The sequence below is a fragment of the Rhinopithecus bieti genome, unplaced genomic scaffold (assembly GCF_001698545.2).
Source record: "Rhinopithecus bieti isolate Rb0 unplaced genomic scaffold, ASM169854v2 scaffold_9899, whole genome shotgun sequence".
Lineage (NCBI taxonomy): Eukaryota > Metazoa > Chordata > Mammalia > Primates > Cercopithecidae > Rhinopithecus > Rhinopithecus bieti.
The window spans coordinates 6,427,438-6,451,802 of NW_016806979.1; the positions used below are offsets into that span (position 1 = coordinate 6,427,438).

At 54.1% G+C, this 24,365-nt stretch overlaps 1 protein-coding gene across 2 annotated transcripts; it reads left to right on the plus strand.

Annotated features, from left to right (window-relative positions):
- Nucleotides 1–327: 327 nt before the first annotated feature.
- Nucleotides 328–23,793, plus strand: JAK3 (Janus kinase 3). Of its 2 annotated transcripts, XM_017879480.1 has the most exons (25): nucleotides 328–592; nucleotides 2,405–2,518; nucleotides 4,498–4,694; nucleotides 5,027–5,150; nucleotides 5,441–5,552; nucleotides 5,759–5,904; nucleotides 6,320–6,614; nucleotides 7,168–7,290; nucleotides 7,384–7,541; nucleotides 8,859–8,970; nucleotides 9,817–10,003; nucleotides 11,079–11,206; nucleotides 11,406–11,537; nucleotides 12,252–12,336; nucleotides 13,801–13,928; nucleotides 14,636–14,768; nucleotides 14,847–14,998; nucleotides 15,128–15,278; nucleotides 16,904–17,043; nucleotides 17,125–17,314; nucleotides 18,033–18,157; nucleotides 18,438–18,610; nucleotides 19,092–19,209; nucleotides 19,468–19,578; nucleotides 23,246–23,793. In XM_017879480.1, the coding sequence occupies exons 1-25, from the start codon at nucleotides 477–479 to the stop codon at nucleotides 23,411–23,413; spliced, it is 3,618 nt and encodes a 1,205-aa protein (XP_017734969.1). In that variant the 5' UTR covers nucleotides 328–476; the 3' UTR covers nucleotides 23,414–23,793. The 2 variants fall into 2 exon arrangements, with proteins under 2 accessions (XP_017734969.1, XP_017734970.1); XM_017879481.1 differs by lacking the exon at nucleotides 2,405–2,518 and having other exon boundaries at nucleotides 472–592.
- Nucleotides 23,794–24,365: the final 572 nt, after the last annotated feature.

Sequence of the window (24,365 nt, forward strand, 5' to 3'; positions counted from 1 at the left end):
GTCTCAAACTCCTGATCTCGAGTGACCGCCTGCCTCAGCCTCCCAGAGTGCTGGGATTACAGGCGTGAGCCACTGCATCCAATGTCTCCCTGAGTCTTAAGGGAGAAATACCTCAAAGAAGAACTTGACCTTCCTCTGGGGCAACTTCCCTGCTTCCCTCCTGGGCAGATCCAGCCAGGTTTCCTTCCCCGGGTGCAAAATTAGTTCCACTGGGTGCTCAACTCACACATGCTACAGATGGATTAACTGAGGCAACAAGGGGCGGGCCAGAGCCCCCACTTAACAAGTGGGTCTAGAGTCAGCTGAGCCCCTGGTGTGACCCAGACCCTTCTCTGTGTTATCATCAGTTCCTCTGGGTTAGGGGTCTCCAGCAGCCTGTCTGAGCAGGGCGGCTGCTGCAGAGGCTTCCGGAACTTTCTGCCCCTCCTTGGCCGCCTCCCCGCCCCCGTCTCCCACAGGGCCCTGACTTTCGGTAAATGACAGTGGCTCAGGAAACCAAGGGGCCCACACAGGAAGGAGCCGAGTGGGACTTTCCTCTCGCTGCCTCCCGGCTCTGCTCTCCCTTCGAAGGCCCAGGGTCCCTGCCTGCTAGGTAAGAGCTGGTGATGCCGCAGGGCTCTGCCCAGACACTGGGGGAGGACGGTGGTGGCTGGGGATGGCTGGGCTGGCACAGGGGGCTGCCAGGGCAAAGGTGAGCTCGCCTTCCAGGCCTCAGAGGAAAGCTGCCAGACAGATGCGAGCTGGGACTCGCATCCTCCGATTGCTCGCTTCTCTGGACCTCAGCTTTTAATAAGACCCGGAGTTGCCCGCCTTGCGGACCTGGAGGGGTCAATGCGCATGCGCAATGGGGGCTGTGAGGTTGAGGGGTGGGAAGGAGGGGTTGAGGGGCGGAGTTCCCATCCCCGACCCTCGGAGCCTTCCCGGTCCAGACACAGGGTGCCCGACCATGCCAGGATGTAGAACGCTGGGGATTATAAACGGGATACCGAGGCAGAAGGATAGCTTGAGGCCAGGAGTTCAAGACCAGCCTGGGCAACATAGCCAGACCCCCATTTCTACAAACATTTTTAAAAAACCAAAAAAAAAAAAAAAAAAAAAAAAAGGCGTTTTCTAGGCCCAAACATCACCTCTGACTTCATTGTTTTCATTCAATATTAAAAAAATAATAATATTTTGTTAAGTTTTTTTTTTTTTGGAGACAGGGGTCTTGTTATGTTGTTCAGGCAGGTCTCTAACTCCTGGCCTCAAGCCATCCTGCTGCCTCAGCCTCCTGAGTAAGCTGGGATTGCAGTGGGGTGCCATTGCCACTGAAGCTTTATTTTAAACTTGATTGGGGCTGGGCACAGTGGCCCATGCCTGTAATCCCAACACTTTGGGAGGCTGAGGCAGGTGGATCACTGGAGGTCAGGAGTTTGAGATCAGATTGGTCAACATGGTGAAACCCCATCTCTACTAAAACACAAAATTAGCCAGGCATGGTGGTAGGTGCCTGTAATTCCAGCTACTCGGGAGGCCGAGGCAGGAGAATTGCTTGAACCTGGGAGGTGGAGTTTGCAGTGAGCCGAGATCATGCCACTGCACCCCAGCCTGGGAGACAGAATGAGAATCCGTCTCAAAAAAAAAAAAAAAAAAAAAAAAAANGGTCTCTAACTCCTGGCCTCAAGCCATCCTGCTGCCTCAGCCTCCTGAGTAAGCTGGGATTGCAGTGGGGTGCCATTGCCACTGAAGCTTTATTTTAAACTTGATTGGGGCTGGGCACAGTGGCCCATGCCTGTAATCCCAACACTTTGGGAGGCTGAGGCAGGTGGATCACTGGAGGTCAGGAGTTTGAGATCAGATTGGTCAACATGGTGAAACCCCATCTCTACTAAAAACACAAAAATTAGCCAGGCATGGTGGTAGGTGCCTGTAATTCCAGCTACTCGGGAGGCCGAGGCAGGAGAATTGCTTGAACCTGGGAGGTGGAGTTTGCAGTGAGCCGAGATCATGCCACTGCACCCCAGCCTGGGAGACAGAATGAGAATCCGTCTCAAAAAAAAAAAAAGGCTGGGCGAGGTGGCTCACGCCTGTAATCCCAGCATTTTGGGAGGCCGAGACGGGCGGATCACCTGAGGTCAGGAGTTTGAGACCAGCCTGGCCAACATGGTGAAACACCGTCTCTACTAAAAATACAAAAATTAGCCGGGCGCAGTGGTGCGCACCTGTAATCCCAGCTACTCGGAAAGCTGAGACTGAATAGCTTCAACCCAGGAGGCAGAGGCTACAGTGAGCCAGGATCGTGTGACTGTACTCCAGCCTGGGTGACAGTGCGAGACTCCGTCTCAAAACAAAACAAAACAGCTTGATTGACTGATGTTGAGGGGAAGATAAAGAGGACATGCTGTGTGATTTTATTTCTATAAAGGGCAAAACTAGGCATCATCTCTCTTTGGGAGACAAGGGGCTTCTCCAAGGTTCCTGGGACGAGGAATGTGCTCATTCTTGGTCTGGGCATTGGTGACATCAAAGTGTCCCTTTGGTAAGGTTCTTTCCCCCACAAGACTTCCCTTCCCATGGTAACCACCACACCGCTGTGCCAACTGCCCTTCCTGTTTGGTTTAACAGGTGCTTGTTGATTGCTTACTGGCACATCATCAAGAAGTATACAAATTAATGCAGATTAATTGAGTTGACACTTTAGGCCTGGACTGGGCTCAGCAAAGCGCCTCACTGAGGCTGCTGTGGAGTCAGCTCATTTCACAGCTGCGAAAGCTGAGTCCTAGGGGTCCTAGTCCTCTGGTTATCTTAAACCTCATTAGGCCACGAGCAGTTTCTCAGACCGGTAATCCCAGCACTTTGGGAGGCTGAGGCGGGAGGATCACTTGAGGTCAGGAGTTCCAGACCAGCCTCGCCAACAAGGTGAAACCCCGTCTCTACCAAAAATACAAAAATTAGCCGGGCATGGTGGCATGCCCCTGTAATCCCAGCTACTCGGGAGGCTGAGGCAGGAGAATCACTTGAACCCAGGATGCAGAGTAAGCCGAGATTGTGCCACTGCACTCCATCCTGGGAGACAGAGCTAGATCCTGTCTCACAAAACAAAAACAAAAACAAAAACAAAAAAGACCCTTATTAATGCCGCCCCACCCCAGCCCTGGGGCATTATTTTGGATCATAGTTTTGTATCGTGTTGTTGTTGTTTTTTTTCTAGAGATAAGGTCTTGCTCTGTCACACAGTCTGGAATGCAGTGGTGTGATCATAGCTCAATGCAGCCTCAACCTGCAGAGCTGAAGGTATCCTCCCGCCTCAGCCTCCCAAGTAGCTGGGACTATGGGGGTATGCCACCGTGCCTTGCTAATTTTTTAGACATGAGGTCTCAAATTCCTAGCCTCAAGTGATCCACCCGACTCCGCCTGTCAAAGTGCTGGGATTACAAGGCATTTTTTTCTTTTTAAGAGGCGGTCTCACTATATTGCCCAGGCTGGTTTCAAACTCCTGGTCTCAGCCAGGCGTGGTGGCTCACACATTAATCCAGCATTTTGGGAGGCTGAGGCAGGCAGATCACTTGAGGCCAGGAGTTTGAGACCAGCCTGGACAACATAGTGAAACTCCATCTCTACTAAAAATACAAAAAAATTAGCTGAGCATGGTGGTGCCCACCTGTAATCCCAGCTACTGGGGTGGCTGAGGCACGAGAATCTCTTGAACTTGGGAGGCGGAAGTTGCAGTGAGCTGAGATCACACCACTGCACTCCAGCCTGGGCAACAGCACGAGACTCTGTCTCAAAAAAACAAAAAACATAAAACAAACTCCTGGTCTCAAGCTATCCTTCCTACTTGGCCTCCCAAAGTGATGGGGTTACAGGTATGAGCCACTGCGCCCTGCTGGAACATAGGTTTTTGTTTGTTTTTCCCGATATTTTCTTCAGATCTTCTTCATTCAGGTCAATTTGAGTGACCTGCTTTTCTCCCTGATTTTTCTCAGGGGACTCGAAGCCCCACCACTTGCCCCACCCAGCTGGGGGCCCTGAGCGCTGTTTCTGAGGGCAAGTGAGCGAGAGGGTGGGAGGTGTTGGGAGCTGGGAAGCAGGGAGTCAGTTTCCTCCTGGGCCCATCCCAGGGAGGCTCCTTCTTTATTTCTTTTCTTTTCTTTTTTTTTTTTTTTTTCTGTTGTCCAGGCTGGAGTGCAGTGGCATGATCTTGTCTCACTGCAAGCTCTGCCTCCCGGGTTCAAGTGATTGTCCTGCCTCAGCCTCCTGAGTTGCTGGGATTACAGGGGCACATCACCACACCCGGCTAAGTTTTGCACTTTTTAGAGACAGGGTTTTGCCATGTTGGCCAGGCTGGTCTCAGACTCCTGACCTCAAGTGATCCCCCTGCCTTGGTCTCCCAAAATACGGTGATTACAGGCATGAGCTGCCGTGCCTGGCCTCCATTACTCCTTTCCATGCCCTCCCCGCTCAGAAGTCCAGTCCTCTCTGAGCAGGACTGAAGGGCTTTTTCTCTCTGTGGCCCAGGCAAGTTGCACTCATGGCACCTCCAAGTGAGGAGACACCCCTGATCCCTCAGCGCTCCTGCAGCCTCTTGTCCACGGAGGCTGGTGCCCTGCACGTGCTACTGCCCGCTCGGGGCCCCGGGCCCCCCCAGCGCCTATCTTTCTCCTTTGGGGACCACTTGGCTGAAGACCTGTGCGTGCAGGCTGCCAAGGCCAGCGGTGAGTGCATCCCTAGTAGATCAGGCCAGAGGGAAGGATAGGGCTGTGTGGGGCCGAGATTGGGAGCTGGAATAGTTGCCTGCAGAAGTCAGCATTGGAGTTGGGGCTTTGGGGGATGAGTAGGAGTTTGGTAATGGAGAAGGGTGTGCAGAGTGAGCCTCTGAGGCAGTGGGAATGGCCTGTGCAGACTGAGAGGTGTGACGGCACATGAAGGGAACAGCTGGTCATCTCTTGAGGTATGGAACGATCTGGATGGTTGGGTATGATCCTGGCACTCCTGAAGCCACCGATGGGGTGACTCAGGAGGGAGCTGATGGGACCGTCACCTGTAGGCATCCTGCCTGTGTACCACTCCCTCTTTGCTCTGGCCACGGAGGACCTGTCCTGCTGGTTCCCCCCGAGCCACATCTTCTCCGTGGAGGATGCCAGCACCCAAGTCCTGCTCTACAGGATTCGGTAGGAAGTGCCCCCTCCAGCCCCCAGGGATTGATCATCTCCTTGCATTTCGAGGTGCCCACACCCCTGCCCCAGGGAGGATATGATCACTACCCATTTCTCAGATGAGGAAACGGAACAGAGAGGGTGGGTCACTTGCCCAAGGTCACACAGCAAATTAAAGGTATAAGCTGGGCTCTGTGAGGCCTCTGCAGAATCTGTCCCCCCCTCCCCCTGCCCCACCACCATACTGTCACTCCTACTGAGGCTGGGTTGCACTTTCATCCCAGGGTTCTCTCCTCTCCTAACAGCTTTTACTTCCCCAATTGGTTTGGGCTGGACAAGTGCCACCGCTTCGGGCTACGCAAGGATTTGGCCAGCGCTATCCTTGACCTGCCAGTCCTGGAGCACCTCTTTGCCCAGGTGAGGTTCCGCCTGGGGTTTGACCCAGGGGTTGGGGGCCCAAGGGACAACATCAGGGCTGGCTTGCAATCAGGTGGGGCCTCGTCTGACCCTCCCTGTGGCAGTCCAGGGGTGGGGGTCAGCCCAGGATTGGGGGGATCTGCAGGTTAACATCAGGGCTTGAAGTTGGGTGGCCTCAGTTGATGCTCCCTGTGGCGGCCCCCCAGCACCGCAGTGACCTGGTGAGTGGGCGCCTCCCTGTGGGCCTCAGCCTCAAGGAGCAGGGTGAGTGTCTCAGCCTGGCCGTGCTGGACCTGGCCCGGATGGCGCGAGAGCAGGCCCAGCGGCCAGGAGAGCTGCTGAAGACTGTCAGGTGAGAGCCACCAGACTGTGGAGACGGCCTCTGCTTGGGAGTAAACAACGTGGGCTCCATTGGGGCTTTGCCGGGCTCCCAAAATGGAGTTCCCCTGCAAGCTTTCAGGGTGTTCCTATGACCCAGGGCCTCCCACGAACCCAGCCCTCTCCACCTCCAGGCTCCAGCTGGAAAGACACCTGACCTCCCCCAGCTAAAAGGCCTGTGGGGTCCCTGTCCGACCTGTGGGCGCCAATGGCCCTCCCCTACTCTGAGGTCCTGTCCCCATATCTGACCCTGAATGAGAGTCTATATGTGCCTCTTGCTCCAACTGGGGCTCACCCCAGCCCCTGGCCTAAAGCCTGGGTTTGTGTGTGTCCCCGCGGTGACTCGTCCCGACGCTGAAGACCGGCTCCCTCCCCTCCAACTCCCGCAGCTACAAGGCCTGCCTACCCCCAAGCCTGCGCGACCTGATCCAGGGCCTGAGTTTCGTGACGCGGAGGCGTATTCGGAGGACAGTGCGCAGGGCCCTGCGCCGCGTGGCCGCCTGCCAGGCCGACCGGCACTCGCTCATGGCCAAGTACATTATGGATCTGGAGCGGCTGGATCCGGCTGGGGCCGCCGAGACCTTCCATGTGGGCCTCCCTGGGGTCCCTGGTGGCCAGGACGGGATGGGGCTGCTCCGCGTGGCTGGTGACGGAGGCATCGCCTGGACCCAGGGAGAACAGGAGGTGAGGGCGGACCCTCCGCTGGGCGGGGCCAACGTGGGGTGGGGCTCGGGAGGGGCCGGAGAGTGGGCGGGGATGTGGGGCGGAGCCAAAGCAAAAGAGATGGGGAAGTGGGCGAGGCTTAACGAGGGGCGGGGCTTAGGAAGGGAGGAGACTACGGGAGTGGGAGGGGCAAGATGAGTGAAGGGTGGGGCTGAGCAACGCCGGAATGAAAATGGGAGGGGTTGAGGAGGGGAGTGGGTGGGTGGGCGCTGGAACGAGGCAGGACTAAGAGACGGAGTGAGGCTCCGAAAGCTGGGAGGCTGCGAAGTGGGGCAGGGATCAAGGAGCGGGGTACCAGCAGAGAGAAGGAGGCGGGGATTGGCAGAGTGGGTGGGAGATGTTTGGGGATGGGCAGGGGAGGGGTTGAGAGGGTTAGAGTTGATAGGAGGGGGCACGGCTTGGAAGGGTTGAGTGGGAAAGGGGTAGGGAAGGGGATGGCGTGGTTTGGGGAGCTCATGGGCATGGTTTGGTGGGGTCCAGCAGGGCCCCCACTTCGGTATCTCCTCCTTCCCAGGTCCTCCAGCCCTTCTGCGACTTTCCAGAAATCGTAGACATTAGCATCAAGCAGGCCCCGCGCGTTGGCCCGGCCGGGGAGCACCGCCTGGTCACTGTCACCAGGACAGACAACCAGATTTTGGTGGGTGCAGGATCCCCCTCCCCTCCAGCCTTACCCCGAGGGCGGGACCGGCACCCTCCGGTTGCACTGGGCTCTGACGCTTGTCCCTCGCAGGAGGCCGAGTTCCCGGGGCTGCCCGAGGCTCTGTCTTTCGTGGCGCTCGTGGACGGCTACTTCCGGCTGACCACGGACTCCCAGCACTTCTTCTGCAAGGAGGTGGCACCGCCGAGGCTGCTGGAGGAGGTGGCAGAGCAGTGCCACGGCCCCATCACGTAAGAACCTGCCCCCCATTCCCGGCCTCTGCGGCCACGCAGTGTCCATGCTTCAGTGTCCTCACCTTCCAGGAGCCCTGGACAGGGGTCAAGTGCTCAAACCACACCTGCCGCACAGTCAGCGCTCAGTGAAGCTGAAGTATTCCGTCTGCTGCCCAGGGTGACCGCTACTCTCTCTCTCTCTCTGACCCCAGGGCCATTTCCTGGAGATGGATAAGTCGCCTACCTTCCCCTACAGCCTCTTGTTTCATCTCCCAGGAAGGGCCAGGCATAGTGGTGCACACCTGCAATCCCAGCACTTTGAGGAGCCAAGGCGGGAGGATTGTTTGAACTCAGGAGTTGGAGACCAGTCTAGGCAACAAGAGAGACCCCATCTCTACAAAAAAAAAAAAAAAAAAAAAAAAAATAGCTGGCTTTGGATGGTTTGACCTGTAGTCCCAACGAATGCTGGAGGCTGCAGGCAGGAGGATCACTTGAGCCTAGGGAAAGTTGGAGGCTTGCAGTGAGCGGAGATTGCAACTCCCAGCTTGGGCAATCCAAACCGAGCAAGACTCTGTCTCCTTAATACAAACAAAAACAAAACAATCCTCTCGGGAAGTACTCCAAGACTTTTAACGGCCAAATTTTTTTTTTTTTTTTTTTTTTTTTTTTTTTTTTTTAGGATGGAGGTCTGGCTCTGTCCCGCCCAGGCTGGAGAGGCAGGGCCGCGATCTCGGCCACTGGCAGCTTCCGCTTCCTGGTTCACACCATTCTCCCTGCCTCAAGCCCTCCTGCATAACTTGGGACTACAGGTGCTCGCCATCACGCCTGGCTAATTTTGTATTATTATTATTATAATTATTATTATTATTTTTTTTTTATTTTATTTTTAATTTTTTTGAGACGGAAGTCCTCGCTCTGTTCCGCCCAGGCTGGAGTGCAGTGGCCGGATCTCAGCTCACTGCAAGCTCCCCGCCTTCCCGGGTTTTACGCCATTCTCCTGCCTCAGCCTCCCGAAGTGGCTGGGACTAAAGCGGCCTGCCACCTCGCACCTGGTAGTTTTTTTTTTGTATTTTTTTTTAGTAGAGACCAGGGTTTCACCGTTTAGCCAGGATGGTCCGATCTCCTGACCTCGTGATCCGCCTGCCTCAGCCTCCCAAAGTGCTGGGATTACAGGCTTCAGCCACCATTCCCTGCCTGTGGCTGATTTTATAAATGGGGGGAGAGTATCACCTGGCAAGGATCCCAGGGCTACAGAGGTACCTGAAGTTGAGCCCAGGTCTCTCTGTCTCCTTCTGTTTCTGACTCCTCTCCATTCCCTCTCACCTTTTCCCACAGTCTGGACTTTGCCATAAACAAGCTTAAGACTGGGGGCTCACGTCCTGGCTCCTATGTTCTCCGCCGCAGCCCCCAGGACTTTGACAGCTTCCTCCTCACTGTCTGTGTACAGGTCGGTCTACGGCTAGGGTGGGTAGTGGAGGGCTTTCTGGAGGAGGTGACGTTTGAGTTGAGATTTAAAAGATCAGTCAGCATTTGGTTCCTGAAGAATAGGAGGGAAAAGACACCCTCAGGGAACAGAACAGCACATTCAAAGGTCTAGAGACTGGAATGAGTTTTGTGATGCTTTAGGAGGAAGGACTGAGACTGGGCATGGTGGCTCACACCTGTAATCCCAGCATTTTGGGAGGCCAAGGCAGGCAAATCACCTGAAATCAGGTGTTCGAGACCAGCCTGGCCAACATGGTGAAACCCTGTCTCTACTAAAAATACAAAAATTATCTGTGCGTGTTGGCACAAGCCTGTAATCCCAGCTACTCGGGAGGCTGAGGCAGGAGAGTCACTTGAATCTGGGAGATGGAGGTTACAGTGAACAGAGATCATGCCATTGCACTCTAGCCTGGGGCAACAGAGCGAGACTGTCTCAAAAAAAAAAAAAAAAAAGGCCTGGCACAGTGGCTCACACCTGTAATTTCAGCACTTTGGGAGGCCAAGGCAGACGGATCACAAGGTCAAGAGATCGAAACCATCCTGTCCAGAATGGTGAAACCCTGTCTCTACTAAAAATACAAAACTTAGCTGGGCGTGGTGGCACACACCTGTAGTCCCAGCTACTTGGGAGGCTGAGGCAGGAGAATCGCTTGAACCCAGGAGGCGGAGGTTGCAGTGAGCCGAGATCGCACCATGGCACTCCAGCCTGGGCAACAGAGCCAGACTCCGTCTCCAAGAAAAAAAAGGAAGAAGGACTCAGAGGAAAAGTGTCACTCACTCTCACTCAGGGTTCACTCTTCTTTTGCAGAGCCCCCTTGGTCCTGATTATAAGGGTTGCCTCATTCAGCGCAGCCCCACAGGGACCTTCTTTCTGGTTGGCCTCAGCCGATCCCACAGCAGCCTTCGAGAGCTCCTGGCAGCCTGCTGGGATGGGAGGCTGCACGTAGATGGGGTTGCAGTGACCCTCACCTCCTGCTGTATCCCCAGACCCAAAGGTGAGCCCCCTCCTCCCCTGAAATGAGTGGCTGATCTGGGACCCTGGCTTTCTATGTCTGTGACAACTCCTGTGTGGGTGGCAAATGGCAGAAACTGCAGATCAAGGTGGGTTAGGGAAGAAAAGGTGATTTATTGGCTCAGGAAGTTAGAGATATATAACCTTTAGGTCTGGCTTGATCTAGGCACAGCTAGATGTGAGCCATGTCACCTGCACCTAGTCTCTCTCCATCTCTCAGCTCTGGGTGAATTTCACTCTTCAACAAACCCCTCTGATGGGACAACTCTGAGATGTGAGTTCTTCAGAGTCTCCCAGAATCCCTAATAGAACCGAGCTCTGGTTGTCCACAGTGCCACTTGCTCATTAAAGCCCCCTGCAGGGCTCCTTCCTTCCTTGTCTCTCATCCAAAATCCCTATGAGGGCTTTCTGGATCTCCTTTCAAGTAAACCATATGCCAGCCAGGCGCAATGGCTCACATCTGTAATCCCAGCACTTTGCGGGGCTGAGGCAGGTGGATCACTTGAGGTCAGGAGTTTGAGACCAGCATGGCCAACATGGTGAAACTCCATCTCCACTAAAAATACAAAAATTAGCCGGGTGTGGTGGCACACACGTGTAGTCCCAGCTACTCTGGAGGCTGAGGCAGGAGAATCACTTGAACCTGGGAGGCAGAGGTTGCAGTGAGCCGAGATCGCGCCACTGCACTCCAGCCTGGGTGACAGAGTGAGACTCTGTCTCAATAAAGACAAAAAAATTAGCCGGGCATGGTGGCACACACCTGTAGTCCCAGCTACTCGGGAGGCTGAGGCAGGAGAATCGCTTGAACCTGAGAGGCGGAGGTTGCAGTGAGCTGAGATCTCGCCACTGCCCCCCTAACCTGGGTGACAGAGTGAGACTCCGTCTCAACAACAGCAGCAACAACAAAACAAAAACAACAACAACAGAAAACCATGTGCCCTGGAGTCTTCATCAGGGGCGGCTTCTAGAGGTACCCCAAACTAAGGCATGAGTTAGCTAACCCTTGGGGACTTTTCACCTCTGATTTCTGGTTTTTGTCCCTCATCCTCTCCCCATAGAAAAGTCCAACTTGATCGTGGTCCAGAGAGGTTGCAGCCCACCCACGTCCTCCCTGGTTCAGCCCCAATCCCAATGTCAGCTGAGTCAGATGACATTTCACAAGATCCCCGCTGACAGCCTAGAGTGGGTAAGCAGCCCTGGGAAATGGGACGATACCTCAGTCTGTGGACCAGAGACTCAGATGTGTGGCCACAGCCACACGCTATAACTTTGCCTTGCTTCGGTTTTCCCATCTGTAAAATGGGGCTAGCAGCTATGTATCACTTGGGCTGGGATCCTGCAGGAACCCCCTCACTGGCCCCTTCTGCTGTCCCCTCACCATTCAGCATGAGAACCTGGGCCATGGGTCCTTCACCAAGATTTACCGGGGCTGTCGCCACGAGGCGGTGGATGGGGAGTCCCGAAAGACAGAGGTGCTGCTAAAAGTGATGGATGCTAAGCACAAGAACTGCATGGAGGTGAGAGCGGTGGGGACCAGACATTTGGAGTCAGGGCTGGCTGGAGAGGGGGTCATGGATACAGAGAAATTTAAAAACACACAGGGGCCTGGGCGTGGTGGCTCATGCCTGTAATCCCAGCACTTTGGGAGGCTGAGGCAGGAGGATGCTTTGAAGCCAGGAGTTCAAGAACAGCCTAGGCAACCTAGCGACACCTCATCTTTATAAATTTTAGGCCGGGCACAGTGGCTTATGCCTATAATCCCAGCACTCTGGGAGGGTGAGGCGGGCAGACCATCTGAGGTCAGGAGTTGGAGACCAACCTGACCAAAATGGAGAAACCCGGTCTCTACTAAAATTACAAAATTAGCCAAGCATGGTGGTGCATGCCTGTAATCCCAGCTACTCGGGAGGCTGAGGCAGGAGAATCGCTTGAGCCTGGGAAGTGGAGGTTGCACTGAGCCAAGATTGCGCCACTGCACTCCAGCCTGGGTGACAGAGGGAGACTCCATCTCAAAAAAAAAAAAAAAAAAAAAGAGAAAAGGTAGATGATAGTGGGAGCTTCCGTCCTGTGTCAGAAAATCATGGTAGTGCTGTGTGCACTAATGGCAGACTCCAGGGCCAAAGGTGAACTGTGGCCAGATGTTCACCTAAGGCAGGTTTGTGAGCCCAAAATGTGGGATTGTTGGAGTGGAAGGAACCCACGTGTCTTCTCTCCCTTCCCATCTTCCCCAGTCATTCCTGGAAGCAGCGAGCTTGATGAGCCAAGTGTCGTACCGGCATCTCGTGCTGCTCCACGGCGTGTGCATGGCTGGAGACAGTGAGAGCCCCTCACCCTCCCACCCCACCCCTGCCTCACCCAAGTCCAGGCTGTTCTTCCCACCTCTGTTCTGAGCCTCTATATGACAGCACCGGCAACACACTAGGCCTCCGTGGATGGGGGCCATGTTCATAACCCTTTATTTATGTCTCTTCATCATCACTGCTTGGAAAGTGGCTCCATGTTCCCACCCATACTCAGCCCCAGAATGATCTGAAGTCAGACAAACCTGGCTTTCTAATCTCTGCAGCTTTGCACGGGTCACATAACCTTTCTGAGCCTTGGTTTCATTGTTTGGGAGTCCAGGATGGGCCAAGAGCTGGGGACAGAGGTTAGAATGTGACAGGCAGGGCGTGATGAGGGGCGAGGAGGGCAGCATGGGGCACTGTGCATGATCAGAGAGGCTGCTGGGCCAGCCTGGGGGTCAGGCAATGCTTGTGGGTAGACAAAGATGCATTCTAACCTGGAAAGATAAGGACAAGTGTGAATTAGGAAAGGAAGAGGGGTGTTCTAGGCAGAGGACACAGAACATGCAAAGTAAGATACAAAGGCTGGGCATGGTGGCTCACGCCTGTAATTGAAAAGCCGAGGCCGGGCGCGGTGGCTCAAGCCTGTAATCCCAGCACTTTGGGAGGCCGAGACGGGCGGATCACGAGGTCAGGAGATCGAGACCATCCTGGCTAACACGGTGAAACCCCATCTCTACTAAAAAACAAAAAAAAAAAAACAAAAACAAAAACTAGCCGGGCGAGGTGGCGGGCGCCTGTAGTCCCAGCTACTCGGGAGGCTGAGGCAGGAGAATGGCGTAAACCTGGGAGGCGGAGCTTGTAGTGAGCTGAGATCCGGCCACTGCACTCCAGCCTGGGCCACAGAGCGAGACTCCGTCTCAAAAAAAAAAACAAAAAACAAAAAACAAAAACAACAACAAAAAAGAAAAGCCGAGCGGGTGGATCACCTGAGATCAGGAGTTCAAGACCAGCCTGGTCAACATGGCAAGACCCTGTCTCTACTAAAAATACAAAATCAGCTGGGTATGCTGGCATGCGCCTGTAGTTCCAGCTACTTGGGAGGCTGAGGCAGGAGAATAGGTTGAATCCGGGAGGCAGAGGTTGTAGTAAGCCGAGATCACGTCACTGCACTCCAGCCTGGGCAACAGAGTGAGACTGTGAAAGAAAGAGAAAGAAAGAAAAGAAAGAGAAAGAAAAAAGAAAGAAAGAGAGAGAGAGAGAAAAGAAAGAAAATAAAAGAAAAGAAAAGTGAGATACAGATACAGAGAGGGCTCAGCACCTTCCAGGCATTGCAGGCAAATCATTCAGAGATGGAGGTGGGAGGAGAGGTGAGTACAGTATGAACAGAGGTAGCAGGGGAGGGAACAGAGATGAGAGTTTGAGAGACCCTGAGAGCCAGGGTGTTGGCAGAACCTGCTCAACACACCCAATCCCGCCTCTCCCTGCTGCCAACCAGGCACCATGGTGCAAGAATTTGTACACCTGGGGGCGATAGACATGTATCTGCGAAAACGTGGCCACCTGGTGCCAGCCAGCTGGAAGCTGCAGGTGGTCAAACAGCTGGCCTATGCCCTCAACTATCTGGTGAGTGCTCCTCTGCCTGCTCCACCCTCCATTCCCAGGGAAGGCTTTCTCTGGGTGGAAGAGGAATTGGGAGTGGGCTCTGTAGTGTGCATAGGAGTTTGGTATGTGTTCAAGGGGAGGGCATTTTAGGTTGAGGCTGTGAGAACACTAGAAGACAACAAGTCATTTATGGATGTCAGGGGCTGTAGTGAATGATAAGGCTGGGCACAGAGAAAGGCTTCCTAGAAGAAGGAACACTGGAGATGGGGCCTTGAAGATTGAGTAGAAGTTCATCAAGAGAAGAAAGGAAGGCAGGCACGTCAGGCTGTGGGAACAGCCTAGGCAAAGGCCTGCAGGCTAGATAGTGTGTTGCATCCCCTGGGGTCTATCAGGCAGTTCTGTTGGCAGGAGACCAGGGTGCAAGTGTGGAAGGGAAGTTCACTGGAAGCTTGAGCAAGGGCCTTCAATGCCAGGCTGAGGAGCTTCACTTTGTGTCAAAGGCACTGGGGAGTCACAGGATGGGGTGGTGTTTGAGAAGGGGAGGGACATAGCCAGGTCAGTGTAGGGGGTGAACTAGAGGGGCAAGACAGGATGTCAGGAGTCAGGGATGATGTTGGAGCATGTCTGAGCAGTACCAAATGGGCTTTGAAGGATGTCTAGGAGTTTGCCAAACAGACTCTTCATTCATCAAACCCTCCCTGGCATTTCCCTATGCCTGGCCCCCTTAGGAGGACAAAGGCCTCCCCCACGGCAATGTCTCCGCCCGGAAGGTGCTCTTGGCTCGGGAGGGGGCTGATGGGAGCCCACCCTTCATCAAGCTGAGTGACCCTGGGGTCAGCCCCGCTGTGTTAAGCCTGGAGAGTAAGTTCCTGGAGGTGGAGGAGGGAGGGGCTGAGCAGGGTAAGGAAGTGGATGCCTGATCCCACTTCCATTCCTCAGTGCTCACCGACAGGATCCCCTGGGTGGCTCCCGAGTGTCTTCGGGAGGCCCAGACACTTAACTTGGAAGCTGACAAGTGGGGCTTCGGTGCCACGGTCTGGGAGGTGTTTAGTGGCGTCACCATGCCCATCAGCGCCCTGGATCCTGCTAAGGTCAGAGCCCCTCACCTGGCATCGGTCTCTGAGCCCCTACTTTGATAGAGCGTAGACTGATATCCAGTTTGGGGAGATTGGGGTGCATCTGGTGGGATGGGGATTACCAACTCCTCCTCTCACCCTCAGAAACTCCAATTTTATGAGGACCGGCAGCAGCTGCCGGCCCCCAAGTGGACAGAGCTGGCCCTGCTGATTCAACAGTGCATGGCCTATGAGCCGGTCCAGAGGCCCTCCTTCCGAGCCGTCATTCGTGACCTCAACAGCCTCATCTCTTCAGGTGCCTGCTGGGCCGGGTTGGGTGGGAAGGGCTGTGATGTCATATTAGGCCCAGGGGAAGCAGTGTGGTTTGCAGCAGGCCACACCTTGTGTGTCTGGCAAGGTTGGAGGGGTTGGTGACTGTGACAGTGTGAGCTTCAATGGCTGCTGTAACAAACAGTCCCCTCAGTCAAGGTTCAACATGATGATATTTTATTTATGTATGTATTTATTTATTTTTGAGACGGAGTCTCGCTCTGTTGCCCAGGCTGGAGTGCAGTGGCACAATCTCGGCTCACTGCAACCTCTGCCTCCTTGAACCTCTGGTTCAAGCGATTCTCCTGCCTGAGACTCCCAAGTAGCTAGGATTACAGGTGCATGCCACCATGCCCAGCTAATTTTTGTATTTTTGGTAGATGTGGGATTTCACCATATTGGTCAGGCTGGTCTCGAGCTCCTGACCTCAAGTGATCCTCCCGCCTCGGCCTCCCAAAGTGCTGGGATTACAGGCATGAACCACCATGCCTGGCTCATTTTATTCTTTTAAAAAAATGTTTGGCTGGGTGCAGTGGCTCATGCCTGTAGTTCCAGCTCTAGGTAGGTGTATCACTTGAGCCCAGGAGTTCCAGACCAGCCTGGGCAACATGGCAAAACTCCATCTCTCAAAAAAAAAAAAAAAAAAAAAATTTAGCCAGGCATGGTGATGCATGCCTGTATGCATTTTTATTTTATTTTATTTTATATTTTTGAGACACCATCTTCCTCTGTCACCTAGGCTGGAATGCAGTGGTACGATCTTGGCTCACTGCAACCTCCCTGGTTCAAGCAATTCTCGTGCCTCAGACTCCCAAGTAGCTAGGATTATAGGGGTGTGCCACCAAACATGGCTACATTTTTGTATTTTTTAGTAAAGACAGGGTTTTGACATGTTGGCCGAGCTAGTCTCAAACTCCCGGTCTCAAAAAGATCCATCCACCTCAGCCTCCAGTATTGGGATTACAGGCGTGAGCCACCACACCTGGCTGGAGTTTTTTTTTTTTTTTTTTTGTGATGGGGTCTTGCTATGTTCCCCAGGCTGGTCTTGAATTACCGGCTCAAACAATCCTCCTGCCTTAGTCTCCCAAGTAGCTGGGATTACAGGCACACACAACCATGCCCAGTGTGATATTTAATCTTCATTCGATGAGGGTGTCCAGGCCCCCAGGAACCTCTCACCTTGTGGCTGCACTCACCTCTGGTGTTGGGTCTCTGTTGGATCCTTTGCGGATAAAAGAGAGAGTGTGGAGGGCCCCATACTAGGTTTCCATGGGCCAGGACTGGAGGGGCACCCAGCATATCTTGTCCATCAGCCTGAGCTCAGTCATGTGGCCACATTTCATAGCAGTGGAACTGGGGAAATGAGTTCTCATTATATCCTCCATCTTTGTAGCCATGTGGAGTTGCACAGGGTGTGCACTGCACAAGGAGGCTTCCTTTGCCTGGGATGGGGTGCGAGACAACTTTTTCCAGTCTCCTTTGGCTTGCAATGGCCCTGCCATAGTGCACAGAGAGGGTCAACATGCAGATGGAGGTTGCACAGCAAGTCAACTCAGGAGTGGGGCCCAGGATGAGAGGCGCTGCTTACCACTGCCCATGCCCCCACCCCAGACTATGAGCTCCTCTCAGACCCCACACCTGGTGCCCTGGCACCTCGTGATGGGCTGTGGAATGGTGCCCAGCTCTATGCCTGCCAAGACCCCACGATCTTCGAGGAGAGACACCTCAAGTACATCTCACAGCTGGGCAAGGTAAGGTGGGCAGGGCCAGGATGGGTTGGAGAGGGCAGAGCAGCATCCAGATGCCTGGACGCCAGTCCTGCTATCCCCCAGGGCAACTTTGGCAGTGTGGAGCTGTGCCGCTATGACCCGCTAGGCGACAACACAGGTGCTCTGGTGGCCGTGAAACAGCTGCAGCACAGCGGGCCAGACCAGCAGAGGGACTTCCAGCGGGAGATTCAGATCCTCAAAGCACTGCACAGTGATTTCATTGTCAAGTATCGTGGTGTCAGCTATGGCCCGGGTGAGCCAGGTCCCGGATGAGTGAACTGAGACGTATGGGTGCTTTTCAAAGTGCACATTCGTACCTTCCTGCCAGGCCACTTTATATAGGCTGGGAACGTGATTATTGATTGATCCAGATTCACATGAGTTACAGGTTTGAATCCTGACTCTACCCCTTACCAGTTGTGCAACCTTAACTTCTCTGAGCCTGTTTCTCCAGCTGAAAAATGGGTCATTGTGATATTTACTTTGTTATTGTTGTTTGTTTGTTTGTTTTTGAGACGGAGTCTCGCTCTGTCACCCAGGCTGGAATGCAGTGGCTCAATCTCGGCTTACTGCAACCTCTGCTTCCCAGGTTCAAGTGATTATCCTGCCTCAGCCTCCGGAGTAGCTGGGATTACAGGAGCGTGCCACCGCACCCAGCTAATTTTTATGTTTTTAGTGGAGATGGGTTTTCACCATGTTGGCCAGGCTGGTCTTGATCTCCTGACCTCGTGAGGCTTCAAAGTGCTGGGATTACAGGCGTGAGCCACTATGCCTGGCCGTGATATATAAACACATCAATGTATGCTGTAGAAAGTACTCAAGAGATATTAGCAATGTGTAATTGTCGCGGTTCCCATATTACAGTCAGCAAAACTGAGGGCGAGAGGGACACAAGGTCCCACTGTGAAACGGGGAAGAATGAGGGGAGGAGCACAGCTGGGCCCTGCTGTGACAGCTCCTGCTTTCTCCAGGCCGCCAGAGCCTGCGGCTGGTCATGGAGTACCTGCCCAGCGGCTGCTTGCGCGACTTCCTGCAGCGGCACCGCGCGCGCCTCGATGCCAGCCGCCTCCTTCTCTACTCCTCGCAGATCTGCAAGGTGCGAGGGGGCGCTCCGGGACTTGTGGGGATTCAGCTGGCTCGGCCTGGGCAGGGGTCTGCGTGGAGGTTGTGGTGAAGGCTGAGGAGTGAAGTTTGGGGTCCAGGTCTCGGGGGTGGTGGGGTTGGCTTAGGGTTCAGGATCAGAACTTCAGTGAAGGATGGCTCGAGGGTAGGGTTAGAGTTGGGGTCTGGGTTAGGGTTAGAGTCCAGGTCAGGCTTAGGGTGCCTGCCGGATTATCCTGGGATCCTCTCTGCACGCTCACACCGCCCGCCCACAGGGCATGGAGTACCTGGGCTCCCGCCGCTGCGTGCACCGCGACCTGGCCGCCCGAAACATCCTGGTGGAGAGCGAGGCCCACGTCAAGATCGCTGACTTCGGCCTAGCTAAGCTGCTGCCGCTTGACAAAGACTACTACGTGGTCCGCGAGCCGGGCCAGAGCCCCATTTTCTGGTGGGGAACCCGCGCCCAGGCTCCGCCCCTACTCCCCACGGCTCTGGCTCCTCCCCTAACATGGTCCCGCCCCCTGCCGCTGCTTTGTTCCCCAGCCTTAGCCCCGCCCTTCTCTCAGCTCTCGCCCCGCCCAAACATCAGAGCCCCACTCCTCCAACACCCTGGCTCCGCCCCTCAGTGCTGGCCCCTTCTTAGTTCTGCCCTTCCCCCAGTTCTGGCCCCTCCCCCTCCCTCGGCTCTGGCTCCGCCCCATCTCCGCCCCTCCACACTGGCCCCGCCCCCTCCCCTTGGCTCTTCCCAGGCACCTCCCAGGGCTGGAGAATCCGCCCATCCCACAGCCAGGGAAACCGAGACCCTGGAGATGGGACTGACCTGCTCACAGTCCCCACCTACCCTGACCAGTTCCCCATTCCAAGGCTGCCCCCCTCTTCCTGTCTTTTCTCCACTCTCGCATCTCAAGACCTCCCTGTCCCCTCTCCAGGTATGCCCCCGAATCCCTCTCGGACAACATCTTCTCTCGCCAGTCAGACGTCTGGAGCTTCGGGGTCGTCCTGTACGAGCTCTTCACCTACTGTGACAAAAGCTGCAGCCCCTCGGCCGTGAGTCGGCTCCCGTGGGCCCCCAGCCTCCTTCTCCCTCCACGCCCCTCGTGGCCAGTCTCCAACCTGTCTGCGCCTGCGTCCCTCTTTAGCATGGGGTCACTTGGTCCCAGCATCATAGGCCTCAGTGGGGAGGACCCTACCTCACCTTTCTGACCCCTTCACGGTGCAGGCAGCCCCTCCCCGCTCCATCACATGGCTCCTCCCCACGCCACGGGTGGCCCCTCCCCCACCACATGCGCTCCCTCTTGGCTCCAGGAGTTTCTGCGGATGATGGGATGTGAGCGGGATGTCCCCGCCCTCTGCCTTCTCTTGGAACTGCTGGAGGAGGGCCAGAGGCTGCCGGCGCCTCCTGCCTGCCCTGCTGAGGTGAGCGCCGCAGGGCCAGCCTCAGTTTCCCAGTCTGTAGATTGGGCCGGGGTTTCGGGCCAGCCAGCTGGCGCCTGAGTCTCTGGACTGAGAGGAGAGGCTAGAGTGTGAGGCTGATGAGGATCCTGACCCCCCACTTGGCTACTTTCTCACTGTGAAGCAAGTCAGAGCACTTTCAGAGCCTCAGTTTACCCTTTTCCAAAATGAGCATAGTAACGCCTTATAGCTTGAGGGAAGATCAGACTCCTGAACACCTGTGCCTATGAGGGCTCAGCTCAAAGCCGAGCACACAGTCTATGCTCCGTAAATGTTGGTGAGGTTCATGGTTTGTTTTTTTTTTTTTTTTTTTTAGAGATGGGGGTCACTCTGTTGCCCAGGCTGGGGCACAATTATAGCTCACTACAACCTCCACCTCCTGAGCTCAAGTGATCCCCCTAGTTCAGCGTCTGTAGTAGCAGGGACTACAGGTGTACACCACCACGCCTGGCTAATTTAAAAGTAATTTTTTAGAGATGGGGGGGGGCTCTCATTATGTTGCCCAGGCTGGTCTTGAACTTGTGAGCTCAAGTGATTCTCTGTCTTCGGCCTCGCAAAGTGCTGGGACTACAGGTGTACACCCCCATGCCTGGCTAATTTAAAAATAATTTTGGCCAGGTGTGGTGGCTCACAGCTGGTAATCCCAGCACTTTTGAAGGCTGAGGCAGTCAGACCGCCTGAGGTCAGGAGTTCGAGACCAGCCTGGCCAACATGGTGAAACCCTGTCTCTACTAAAAATACAAAAATTCCCCGTGTGTGGCCGTGGGTGCCTGTGATCCCAGCTACTTGGGAGGCTGAGGCAGGAGAATTGCTTGAACCTGGGAGGGGAAAGTTGCAGTGAGCTGAGATCATGCCACTGCACTCCAGCCTGGGCAAAAGAGGGAGTCTCCATCTCAAAATAAATAAATAAATAAAATAAAAATAATTTGCTTTTTAGAGACAGGGTCTCGCTATGTTGCCCAGGCTGGTCTTGAACTCCTGGACTCAAGCGATCCTCCTACCTTGGCCTCCCAAAGTGCTGGGATTTACGGGCATGAGCCACTGTGCCTGGCTAACTAAAAAAAAATTTTTTTTAGAGATGGGGTCTCTCTGTGTTGCCCAGGCTGGTCTTGAGCTCCTGGGCTCAAGTGATCCTCCTGCTCTGGCCTCCCAGAGTGCTGGGATTACAGATGTGAGCCACCACATCCCACCCTGTCATGGTTTATAATCATGTAATCATAACCTTTGTGGAAGTGTCTAACATGCGGTTGGTCATTGATAAATTAATTCGCTCAGGCCAAAAACATTTATTGAGTGCCAACTGTGTGCCAGGACTTGTTGGGTGCTGAAGACCCAGATAGGGAGAGAACCCTGTCCCCCCAGTAACTAGCAGAAGCTGATAAGAACATTCTAGGCTGGGTGTGATGGCTCATGCCTGTAATCCCAACACTTTGGGAGGCTGAGGCGGAAGGATCACTGGAGCCCAGGTGTTCAAACCAGCCTGGGCAACATAGTGAGACCCTGTCTCTACAATAGTACAAGCATTAGCCGGTGTTGTGACATGCACCTGTGGTTTCAGCTACTAGGGAGGTTGAGGCAGGAGGATTGCTCGAGCCCAGGAGGTCAAGGCTGCAGTGAGCCATTATTGTGCCACTGCACTCCAGCCTGGACAACAGAGTGACACCCTGTCTCAAAACAAAACGAAACGAAACAGAAAAACAAAATTCTGGTAATGATAAGTGCCTTGAAAGAGATGAACAGAGGGAAATGTGGGGTGGGGGTGGTCAAAGAGGGCCTCTTAGGGGGCAATGCTGGAAGGAGGAGAAGCCTACCTACGAGTAAAGCTAGGAGAAGAAATGTCCAGTGGGAGACACAGAAGGAACAAAGGCCTTGGGGAGGGAATGGGCTGGGTGCGTTTAAGCACCAGTGCGATGGAGGCAGGTGTGACTGCCTGGAACAAATGAGGCAAGGAAGGATGGAGATGAGCAAAGGAGGGCATCAGGGGAGACGTGGTTTTTTTTGTTTTTTTGTTTTTTTTGAGACGCGGTTTCGCTCTTGTTGCCCGGGCTGGAGTGCAATGGCGTGATCTCGGATCACTGCAACCTCCACCACCCAGGTTCAAGCAATTCTCCTGCCTTAGACTCCCAGGTAGCTGGGATTATAGGCGCACGCTACCACGCCCAGCTAATTTTTTTTTTCTTTTTTTTGTTTTTGAGACGGAGTTTCGCTCTGTCACTCAGGCTGGAGTGCAGTGGCGCAATCTCGGCTCACTGCAAGCTCTGCCTCCCGGGTTCACGCCATTCTCCTGCCTCAGCCTCCCGAGTAGCTGGGATTACAGGCAACTGCCACCATACCCGGCTAATTTTTTGTATTTTTAGTAGAGATGGGGTTTCACCGTGTTAGCCAGGATGGTCTCGATCTCCTGACCTCATGATCTGCCCGCCTCGGCCTCCCAAAGTGCTGGGATTATAGGTGTGAGCCACCGCGCCCGGCCTAATTTTTTTTATTTTTATTTTTAGTTAAGACGGGGTTTCTCCATGTTGGTCAGGGTGGTCTCAAAAGAAGTGTGTTCTAAGATCCATAGGGGCTGGGTGCGGTGGCTCATGCCTGTAATCCCAGCACTTTGGGAGGCCGAGGCGAGTGGATCACATGAGGTCAGGAGTTCAAGACCAGCCTGACCAACATGATGAAACCCCATCTCTACTAAAAATATAAACTTAGTCAGGTATGGTGGTGTGTACGTGTAATCCCAGCTACTTGGGAGGCTGAGGCAGGAGAATCACTTGAACCCAGGAGGCAGAGGTTGCAGTAAGCCGAGATCGTGCCACTGCATTCCAGCCTGGGCAACAAGAGCGAAACTTTGTCTCAAATAAATAAATAAATAAATAAGATCCCTAGGGAGCCATGGGAGGTTTTGGAGCAGAGATGGGATGGAATTTAATTTGTGTTTTAAAACTGAATGGGGCTGGGTGTGGTGGCTCATGCCTATAATCCAAGCACTTTGAGAGGCCGAGACAGGTGGATCACCTGAGGTCAGGAGTTTGAGACCAACCTGGCCAACATGGTGAAACCCCGTCTCTACTAAAAATACAAAATTAGCGGGGCGTGGTGGCACGCACCTGTAATCCCAGCTACTTGGGAAGCTGAGGCAGAATAATTGCTTGAACCCGGGAGGTGGAGGTGGCAGTGAGCCAAGATCATGCCATTGCACTCCAGACTGGACAACAGAGCTAGACTCCGTCTCAAAAAAACAAAAACAGGCCGGGCGCGGTGGCTCAAGCCTGTAATCCCAGCACTTTGGGAGGCCGAGATGGGCGGATCACGAGGTCAGGAGATCGAGACCATCCTGGCTAACACGGTGAAACCCTGTCTCTACTAAAAAAAATACAAAAACTAGCCGGGTGAGGTGGCAGGCACCTGTAGTCCCAGCTACTCAGGAGGCTGAGGCAGGAGAATGGTGTAAACCCGGGAGGCGGAGCTTACAGTGAGCTGAGATCCGGCCACTGCACTCCAGCCCGGGCGACAGAGCGAGACTCCGTCTCAAAAAAAAAAAAAAAGAAAACAAAACAAAACAAAACAAAATACACTGAATGGGAGTCGTGTCCTTCTGATTGCTCAGGCATGACCCCATTCTCTGTCCCCCGCCTCTCAGGTTCACGAGCTCATGAAGCTGTGCTGGGCCCCTAGCCCACAGGACCGGCCATCATTCAGCACCCTGGGCCCCCAGCTGGACGTGCTGTGGAGCGGAAGCCGGGGGTGTGAGACTCACGCCTTCACTGCTCACCCAGAGGGCAAACCACACTCCCTGTCCTTTTTATAGCTCCTGCCCGCAGACCTCTGGATTAGGTCTCTGTTGATTGGCTGTGTGACCTTAGACAGGGAGCTGCCCCTCTCTGGGCCTCAGAGGCTTTATAAGGGTCCTCTACTTCAGGAACACCCCCATGACATTGCATTTGGGGGGGCTCCCATGGCTTGTGGAATAGCCTGTGGCCTTTGCAATTTGTTAAGATTCAAGACAGATTGGCAGATGTGTCAGTGAGGCTCTCTTGAGTCCTGGCCCAAAGAAGCAAGGAACCAAATTGAAGACCCTCCCATCTTCCTATCCCCTCAAGCCCTGGCCCCCTGAGTTTCCTTTTCTCTCTCTCTCTTTTATTTTATTTTCATTTTGAGACAGAGCCTCGCTCTGTTACCCAGGGTGGAGTGCAGTGATGCGATCTCAGCTCAGTGCAACCTCTGCTTCCCAGGTTCAAGCGATTCTCCTGCCTCAGCCTCCTGAGTAGCTGGGATTACAGGTGTGCACCACCATACCCAGCTAATTTTTTTTATTTTCAGTAGAGATGAGGTTTCACCATGATGGCCAGGCTGATCTCAAACTCCTGACCTCAAGTGATCCTCCCACCTCAGCCTCCCAAAGTGTTGGAATAATAGGCGTGAGCCACCATGCCCGGGCTTTTTTTTAATTTGTAATTATTAATTTTAAGAGACAGGATCTTGCTATGTTGCCCAGGCTTGTCTTGAACTCCTGGGCTACAGTGATCCTTCTGCCTCAGCCTCCCAAATAGCTGGGACTACAGGTACCCAGTTTTGAGTTTCCTGTCTTATTTCCAAGGGGACATTCATGTATGATCTGACTTCTGCTCTCCAATCTCTTGTTTCTCTGGAGGAAGCCAAGGACAAGAGCAGTTGCCCTGGCTGGGACTCTGTCTTTTGGGATAGCCCATGTATCTCTTTGGTATCCTGTAAGGGGGCAGGAGGGGCTGGGGTCCCAGTCC